The sequence below is a fragment of the Sinocyclocheilus grahami genome, unplaced genomic scaffold (genome assembly GCF_001515645.1).
Source record: "Sinocyclocheilus grahami isolate Dianchi unplaced genomic scaffold, SAMN03320097.WGS_v1.1 scaffold64.1, whole genome shotgun sequence".
NCBI classification, from domain to species: domain Eukaryota; kingdom Metazoa; phylum Chordata; class Actinopteri; order Cypriniformes; family Cyprinidae; genus Sinocyclocheilus; species Sinocyclocheilus grahami.
This window is the reverse complement of record NW_015505243.1, coordinates 12,873-22,334: the sequence shown is the minus strand read 5'-3', so window position 1 is coordinate 22,334 and position 9,462 is coordinate 12,873. Positions and strand designations below refer to the sequence as shown.

At 39.4% G+C, this 9,462-nt stretch overlaps 1 protein-coding gene across 2 annotated transcripts; it reads right to left on the bottom strand.

Moving 5' to 3' along the window:
• Nucleotides 1-310: 310 nt before the first annotated feature.
• On the bottom strand, nt 311-8,647 carry LOC107584861 (leucine-rich repeat transmembrane neuronal protein 4-like). 2 transcript variants are annotated; one of them, XM_016271619.1, is made up of 3 exons: nt 8,625-8,647; nt 834-1,929; nt 311-725 (listed from the first exon to the last, which is right to left on the bottom strand). In XM_016271619.1, the coding sequence occupies exons 1-3, from the start codon at nt 8,626-8,628 to the stop codon at nt 311-313; spliced, it is 1,515 nt and encodes a 504-aa protein (XP_016127105.1). In that variant the 5' UTR covers nt 8,629-8,647. The 2 variants fall into 2 exon arrangements, with proteins under 2 accessions (XP_016127105.1, XP_016127104.1); XM_016271618.1 differs by having other exon boundaries at nt 311-1,929.
• Between the last annotated feature and the right edge of the window lie 815 nt (nt 8,648-9,462).

Sequence of the window (9,462 nt, the reverse complement as noted above, 5' to 3'; positions counted from 1 at the left end):
TAGCTTGCTGGATGTGGTCACTTTGTGTGTCTTTGTGTGAAGATTCTTCACATTTCTCCTTCAGAGATTTCTTTCCTATACAGAAACAAATTAACAACATGTTTGGAATAACTTGGTGAGTGACTAATGAGAGAATTTTTGCTTTTAGGTGAACTATTCCTCTGTTCATGCAATTAAATGTGAGCATTTCAAAGATGTGGTTCAAAGGAATGACAGGAAGAAGGAGAGAAGGTTTGCGGGCAGTCATGCTCTTAAAAAGTTTACCTCTGACTCCCTGGTGCAGAGAAATCCTTTTTTTTTTAGCGGTAGGTCATACCTCGCACTCTCTGGAGCCCGAGATGGTGCAGGTGCACGCCCCGTTAACCAAAGAGTCCATGGTCTCGGCATTGGCATGGTTGTAGCTTAGATAATACTCTTGCAGTTGAGAGTTGATGTTGTGCTCAGGCTCTGGAGTCTTTTTCCTGCGCTTGCGTCGAATGGAGTGCTGCTGGAGTTGCCTCATGCTGTTAGGGTATCGTCGCCACGACACGTAAATCACTAATAGGATTAAAGACACTGAGAGAAATAGGGCAACGCTGCCGGCGATGATCTTGTGGAAGGTCATATGCTCAAACTCAGGTTCGGGGCTGAAGGGTAGACTGCTAGGTGTTACCGTTAGGGGTGGTTGGAATTCATTGTTGGACTGAACAGGGAATAAAACCTTTGGGGTCAGTCTTTGTACGTGGGTAACTTGAGAAAGCTGTCTAGTTGTGGTGCGTGGGGTTGTAGTGGTGGTTGTAGGTGGCTTTGTTACGTAAAGAGTTGTCGTAGTAGTAGTCAAAAGAAGAGTTAATTCCGTGGTCGGTTCCACGGTGAATATCTCCTCACACACAGAGTTGTTCCTCACTGCGTCCATGACTCTTTCTCCCTGAAGGGATTTGGGAGTGCTGCAAATAATGCTGGCATCTCTAGTTCCCCTGAAGTTTCTCAGCCAAGACACCAGAGGGCAGATACTAGAGCTACAGTCCCATATGTTTCCTGCCAGGTTGATAGTGCTAATGGAGATCCATGATGAAACAACTTCCTGGGACACGTTGCTGATCTTGTTAGACTCCAGATTGAGCATATGCAAGTTGGGCAAACACCTAAAAATAGCAGGATCCAAAACTTGAATCTCATTGCCTGATAGATCCAATTTCTGTAAAGTGTGCCAAGTCCAAGGCAAACCTTGGACGACCATCCGTATGCGATTCCATTGCAGATAAAGCGCCTGCAGATTTAAGAGGCGTGGAAATAGGAAAAAGTTAATCCTGGAAAATTGATTGTGCTCAAGGTGAAGTTCTGTCAGCCTGAGCAGTCCCAGAAATGTTGTACGAGTTATAGTCCGTAGGCGATTGTAACCCAAATCTAGAAACTCCAGACTTCGACATTCCATAAAAGTACGGACAGGGATGGTTTTGATGTTGTTTGATCGCAGGTGAAGATTCTGAAGCTTGCGTAGTCCATGAAAATGCCCTGGCATCAAGTCCTGCAGCTGGTTGTAGGACAGGTCAAGGTTGCGAAGGTTTGGGACAGTCTCAAAGGTGCCGTTTTGCAACTGCACAATCTTGTTAGAGCTTAAGATTAGTTCCTTTAGCCTACGAAGTCCCTGGAAAGTCAGTCTATCCACTACGCTGATGGAATTGTGGTCCAGGTAGAGCCAGACCAGCTGGTTGAGGTGAGCAAACTGGTAAGGTAGCAACAACAAGAGGCTGTTGTACCGCAGGGATAGACCCTGGCACCCTAGAGAGATGTTCTCCGGGACGTCTTGAAAGGCGCCAGACTCGCAGTAAACAATCTTGCCTTCGCAGCGGCAACTCACAGGGCACATCCGCTCCCCCTTGCTGAGCAGCAGGAGAACAGAAGCATGGAAAAGAAAACATGACAGGCGCCCTTCCCAGAGTAAGGGCCCTGTGGAGAGACAGACAGAACACATTTGAGGTCAGTTTTAGCATTCACCCTAGAGAGCACAGGTTTGCAATTGACAGAGTGGGTGCACACATCCATTATGCACAACCTCATCTTTATCATCAAAGAAAACGATTCATGATTGTGATGGATGGGGAACATCCTGTAGAGTGTGCTGAGTGTTTTCAAGCTATTAAGACGTAATCAAATAAAATAAAATGCACTGGGGACCCTCTAATTGAATAAGAGGATTCGAGCGGAATTATCCATCATTTAGCGCTACACCTTTTAATGTACCCTGGTTTTAGCCAAAATGGAAGCGAGTGGGAAGTGGAGAAAGTGTTTTAAATGAATGGAAATCAATGAGATCCACTTATCAGAGTGGAGCTAATCAGATACATCTAACATATGCACGGAACAGTTTGTCGTTTCTTGTACACCCCCTCAAAAGATTTAACTAGTGTTGGGAGACTAAAAATAGCATTCACAATCTATGTAGCTCAAAGCAGCCAAACACTGAATACATCTTAGGCTTCACGCTAAATTAAGTATGAGAGAAAGGCAACATAAGGGTCATCCGTCTCAAAGTTTGCTTGTATCATTAGCAAGTAACACATGACAAATAAGTTTCCCACTGTTTTGCTGCTTTGCGCTGATGCTTTAACAAGAAGAGATGTGCAACAGCATTGGGGCATACCAAACAGTTTACACAGTCATCAATTTTATATAATAGTGTCCTATTGGGGCAGTAAATATGTTTCATCCTGTGGCTAAAGGCCAGTCACCCATCTCCTGCTGACTAGTTATTGGAACAGAGAGATGGTATTGAGACCACGTTGCTTCCCTTAGCAGCAGAGATCATTAGCGACATGGATAAAGACCCATAAGAATGTGGTAATTCTTCCAACAAGAGACTTTGCCACCAAGCAAGCTAGCTGTATTCCCTACTGGCTTTTATATAGAAAGAAGACAACATTTTATAAGTAATTATATGACCCATTAATACTGCACATTCTTTTAATTGGGGACAAAAATATTTGATGAGAGCAGCACTCCCACTGAGATGTGGATGGGTTTTTCTCTAGGGTATTTCATGAGCAGTGGGCTACTCGATGGATTGGGTACATTTTCTACTGCTTGTTATTAAACTAGTACAACAGGAAAAAAACTTCATCTAAAAAAAAGGCTGCATGAGAACCTTAGCAATCAATCTCCACGTCTGGCTGTTAAAGAAATCAATGAGCAAATTAAACCTTAGAGAGTCATTAGAGGTTTAAGATTTGCAGAGCTGATTCGCTTAATGTTTTCCTCTCACTCTCACTTAACTGTTTAAAATCAAGAACAGATAAGGATGTTTTTAAAAGCATAGCTGCCGGATTTGTTTATAATGGAGGGAGAGTTTCTTTTAAGCTTTGCTGTGCTTTTCGACTATCCGGATACTATGTTGATTTTTGATTTTGATTTTCTTGAATTAGGCTACTTGAACTCAACATGAAATCAAAATTTATCTGTTTACTTTGGTCTTTATTTGTGTTTGTAATGTTTCATCAAAATGCAATTAGTTTAGCCTCAATTTGGTTTATACTCTGCCATTCAAAAGTTTGAGATTAGTACGATTTTAAATGTTTTTGAAAGAAGTGCCTTATGCTTATCAAGGCTGCGTTTATTTGATAAGAAAATACAGAAAAACACTAATAGTAAATTAACTTTCACTCAAGCATCAATTCCCAGTCCACAGAATGAGTTCCCAACACCTTCCAATGAGGTCTATTAAAGTTTCCTTTTTTCTGGCTGTCTGTCCACAGGGACTTCCCTTCCCAATGAACCCCCCTTGCAAGGAGTTTGCTGTGCTTTTGCAATGCGTTTTTCTCTTTGTCCTCAGAGTTGAACATTTAAGGGCATAGCTAATCCAAATTGAGTCCATTGTGTGTTATACGATCATTAAGGAAAACCGATCTGATTGAAATACAAGCCAAGAGCCATGGGGAGGGCAAACTCTTTCAGATGAAAAGGTGAAAACATATTGTGGTTCTGAGAATTTCATAATTTTTTTGTCAGTGGTAAAGCTGAAATTAACAAGCATTCAACCCCATATGTTCTCTGTGCATTCAATATAGCTCAACTGTTGCAGTAAACGCCAAGGTCATGGGTTCAAATCCCACAGAGCATACATGCTTATGGAAAATATACATTGATTGCACTGTAAGTTGTTCTTTTTCAGCAACCCATTTTGTTTCTGTAGTGTGATTTATTTAGGGAAACAGCAAATCCAATGCCTCAAAAGGGTTGGACTTGCATTTCATAGTAAAATAGAGTCATTATGTGAGTTTGCAGTGGGTTGTGGAGGACTACTCCCTCCTGAAACACTCACTTTTGAGGAGGCTTTGAGGACTTGGACATGGAGGCGTGAAGGTCAAGTTCACTCCAGAGCATTTCTGCTAATCCCAGTTGAAAAACTGCTTTTTAAAATTCACCTTTACTTGCCGTCATTGTTTATTTTATAATTACACAGGTGGACCTACACTCTCGGAAGAAAGGTACAAACGCTATCACTGGGGTGACACCTTTTCAAAAGGTACAAATATGTACCATTTAAGTACTAATATGTACCTTTAAAGTACATACTTCAGGGGTAAATAAGGTAGAAAGATGTACCTTTAAAAAAGGTACCACCCCAGTGACCTCTTTTGTACCTTTTTTGTCAGTTAGGGCTGGATATCTTGTTAAAATGGATTTAAAAAAACTGGTATCAAAAAAGTATCGCTCAGGAATCTGTATCGAAATAAAGGTACCAGCATTGGAAACTAAATTTTCTGAACGATAACCAGCCCTATGAACAGTAACTTAAAACTACTGTATGCTTAAATAACTATTTGACTATTGGTTAGCATTAAAGGGTTAGTTCATCCAAAAAATGAAAATTAGGCTGCATTTTACTCACCCCCGAGGCATCCTAGGTGTATATGACTTTCTTCTTTCAGACAAATCCAGTCGGAGTTATATAAAAAAATGTCTTTGATCTTTCAAGCTCTATCATTGCAGTCAGTGGGTGTTGCACTGCTTCAGTCCAAAAGAAGTTAAATAAAAAGCGCCCATGCATAAAAAAAGTGTCTCACACGGCTCCGGGTGGTGAACAAAAGCCTCCTGTAGCGAATCGATGCGTTTTTGTAAGAAAAATATCCATATTCAAAACTTAATAATCACTTTAATCTAGCTTGCGCCAGCAGTTGTACACAGAAGCAGTTCCGGGAGCATGACGTATGAGGTCAGCGCTGCGCATGCGCCAGTGAGTCTCGTGAAAACCAACGTTTATTTACAGGAGCAAAGGAAGCAAAGTTTCCTTACTTTAGCAAAGGAAAACCAGTCTCCTCTTGGCTTATATCGAAATCCTCAGATATTCTTCTTTACAAATCCTCGTTTTGTACTTCTAATTCTTGACCGTTGTTTTGTTTTGATCTGTGACAGTTTGCAAATTTGATCTGTTTTGAGTTTGCACATTACTAAGCACTGAAATATAAAACAAATAGAAAAGGAAAAAGTGTTTTTTAAATGATAATTAAACACTGCGTCGTCAAAATTGGTATGTGGCTTTATCAGACACTTGCACTTAACATTTTATGAAAATCAAGCTCAAATGGAGTTAATAAGGTTTTTGACCAGCGAATGACGGAGATCTGTGTTTTGTCTGTCATTACAATGGCCGCATCTGAGGCAGCAAGTGCAGCGCATTATACGCTTTCATCAACTTACAGGTTATAACATTTATTGTAGCTATATGGGCGCTTAGTTTTTCATGTCGTTTAATACACTTGGCCAAAATCTCATGATAGACGATGAAGCGCTATATGCACAGGATTTTTAAAACCTAGCCTACAAAATTAGCCTACATTAGCCATTTATAGACATAGTGTTTTAGTGAAGAAAACGCTATACTTATTCAAACATCATTTATTATTTACCCTTGCATTGCGAACAAGCCGAGATATATCTCCAGGCTGTGTGCGCTGCACCACACTTTGTTCTGAATGGAAGCAGGGTGAAGTTAAGAGGTTTTGCTGACAGTTTGAGGATCCATAGTGTTAAAAAGTTTAGTGACAAGCTCTTTTGAATGATTTTCATTGGTTAAATATTTGTAAAACCCTCAAGCAGACATAAGGAAGACCAATAGCAGTGATTTAAAATAATAATAACGAAATATAATAGAGAGTTAGAATTTTCCACGGCACACCTGACTGGGCTAGGGTATGGCGACTGCCATACGGAAATGCTGCCCCTGCGTGTGAGACACTTTTTTATGGATGGGCGCTTTTTATTTAACTTCTTTTGGACTGAAGCAGTGCAACACCCGCTGACTGCAATGATAGAGCTTGAAAGATCAAAGACATTTTTTTATATAACTCCGACTGGATTTGTCTGAAAGAAGAAAGTCATATACACCTAGGATGCCTCGGGGGTGAGTAAAACACAGCCTAATTGTTATTTTTGGGTGAACTAACCCTTTAAAGTTTAAGTGACAAAAGACAAAGGGAAAGTTGTTTAAAAGATGAAACGAATCATATGTTTACTGAAAGTTTACAGATTTTTTTTTTTTTTTTGATTTACGTATTTAGAAATGTTCATGGGTGAATCTCTAGTAGTAATAATACTAATAATAATAACAGGAACATATTACATAAAATATGTTGACTTCTAAGTGTTTACCAAATGAGTAAACTGTATTGTGACTTACTTCTACAGTCTGGGCAAAATAATCAGTCATGGCTAACTATATTAAAGCTAGTTTGATGTGCATGACTGGAATATAAAAATATTCTTAACGCGGTTGGATTTGTGCCATAAGATAATGGAGTCCTTAAGATAATGCATTTTGATAAAAATATTAAATTAGATAAATCTTGATAAAGCATAGTTATCAGCTGTTGTTTTCTCATAGTTACGCTGGCATACATTAAGCGTACACTCACATTAACATATCTGTGGTTTGAAAATGAATTATTCATGTCAACATACTTCATTCAACACTGTTTAGTTCTGAAATGACTCAAATGGAGTATTTGTTAAAGATTGTATCATAGGATGATCTGCAGCTCCACGCATTATGCCAAGTATGGGAATTTTCTGGTTTTCAGGTGCAGTTTCTGTAGGAGGACCTCACATGCTCCTTTTATAGGTGCTTGGAGTTCTTCCAACGTTTGGTTCAACATAATAGCGGGTTTAGCTCAAAACGGATCATGCCTTGGCCATACATTTTGGTTTTAAGCAGGTTCTTGATTATAATTGACTATATATCTGAATTATAATGATTACAGGTATTGTATAAAGCTCAAAACCCATACTTGGAATCATTTGTGGAACTAATATAAAATTTGAATGTTAGAAGCTAATTGTGACATCAGTGCATCTGGGGAACACGCAGAACTGTGGTTCTATATACAGTACAGTAGTTTAATGATCTATACCGAGGAGTATGTACCTGCAGGACGGACATCTATTTGTACTTTATTCAGAAGGAGCATAAAGAATCAGCAGTGTCCACAGATGGAGGCTCTCTAATACACAGCCTTAACTGATTATAACATGGCCACTGATTCAAATGACGATTGAGGTGCTTTGTGGATTTCAGTGGGAAGTACAAGGAAATGTAACATTATGAAGCCCAACTGCTGAGTGCAGCCTAGTATGCAAAGACACAAAAGGCAAGGTCTATCATTTTCCACTGAACTGCCAGCAAGAGACCAATTACAACACTGTAAAAAGCCTCTTTCCGTATGATTCAGACTTATCATAAAGCGTCTCTAAGCATTTAATAGGGTTGTTGACAGGGAATACTTTTGGGAAGTTGATGTCTTGAGCTGTGCCATGCAAAAATCTAAAGTAAGATTGTGGTCATTATTTAAATTATTATTATGCATGCAGATGTGATACTATATGGGTATATTTATGAACATTTTTGCTTACAATTTATAAGGGAAAAAGTCACCTTTTTGCATTTAACTAGATAGGATGGTTCTGCTATGTGACAAATGCTTATAATTAACCAGTAAAGGCAAAAAGGTGGCATTTCCCTAATAGAATAAATGCACCAAGCTTTATACATCTAGGAAACGCACATCTACTGCTGCACGCGTTACTGTGGGCAACACTAAAGAAAAAATATTATTTGTCCGTTTATCTGTGTCCATAATAATTAGAAAACTACAAATCTGAAGTCAGTTTTGAAGACAAACTCAAGAAAAAGAGATGCCTTTGTTAATATATTTGTTGCATCATATGTTAATATCTTTACAATTGTATGATAAAGCTGGCTTTGTACAAAAAGACTCATATTTAAAAGTCCAGAAGCATTAACGCTTATCCATTTCAGCTCCGTGTTTCACTATAAATTACAAGACGTTTGAGTAAATGCATGTGTCTATATGAATGATCAGGAAGGTGGAAAATAACATGACTGAAATCAGAAATGGAAAAACTGATTGCCCATCGAAATGCATACAAAACAAACGCTCGGGCACAAATCCATAAAGAACAAACGCGTCAAAACCACACAATTGTCGCATTAGCAACAGATGATTCAAGTTCAATGGTTTGCATGCGCTCCGAATGTGAAAGACTGTTTGTCATGCCATTACGCACTTAAATGCGAGAACACGTTCATTTAGCAAACCGACAGAAAATGTTTCTTTGCTTTATGCTCTTACCCATGGCACTGGTTCTGCTCCAGTTGAGTGTTCAGAAGGTGATTCACTCCAGAAATCTCTCTGCGCTTTTTGGTGATGCTGAAGTGCAACTAAATAAAGGCGTCAGTTTATTGAGCGCAGTTGCGCGAGTCAAATCGACGAGCATAACTACCAAAAACCGAGTTGATAGGCTATATCAGGTTACCGATTCCCAAGAATATTAAATCGCGAGATGATCACGTTAAGATGCGAGGGTGATGATTTAAGCGAAAAAACAAAACGAAGAGAAGTTTCATCAGGCGGTAAAAGGCATCATGATCCATACTGTCGCTGTGAAAGGACGCGGGATGCTGGAATCTTCGGGATGCGCGCAGCTTCAGCACCGGTGAGTCTGAGGGACGTGTTGCATCCGCCGGTTACAACAGCGATTCGGGAGCGTCGCGGATGGACGTCACGCGTCTGGGGGTGGCTGTGGTTTAGTGGTTTAATGATTGAAGATCTGCGCTGGGAGTTGATAGGCTGCAGGTTCTCAACTCAACTCAAACAAGTTGATTCATCAAATATCTCTGTTGTTTACCTGTAGACAGTTGAGAGTGACAAAATATGTGCATTTTCACGTTTCACTCTTAATGGTTGAAATATCAATCATCAGTTTTATTTTGTATCACAATATTATTGCCAACATAGTGGCTAATTTCATTTGAATTCACAACTTATTTAAGTGATTTAAGTGGATTTGCCATTTTGTTCATATAACTGGTTGCTGCAGCTTAACAAGAAAAACTGGCAATTTATCAATAAATGTTCTAGCTTTTTATTGATTTTCTCTTTCTCTAACATGCTTTCTTGAGAATGTTTT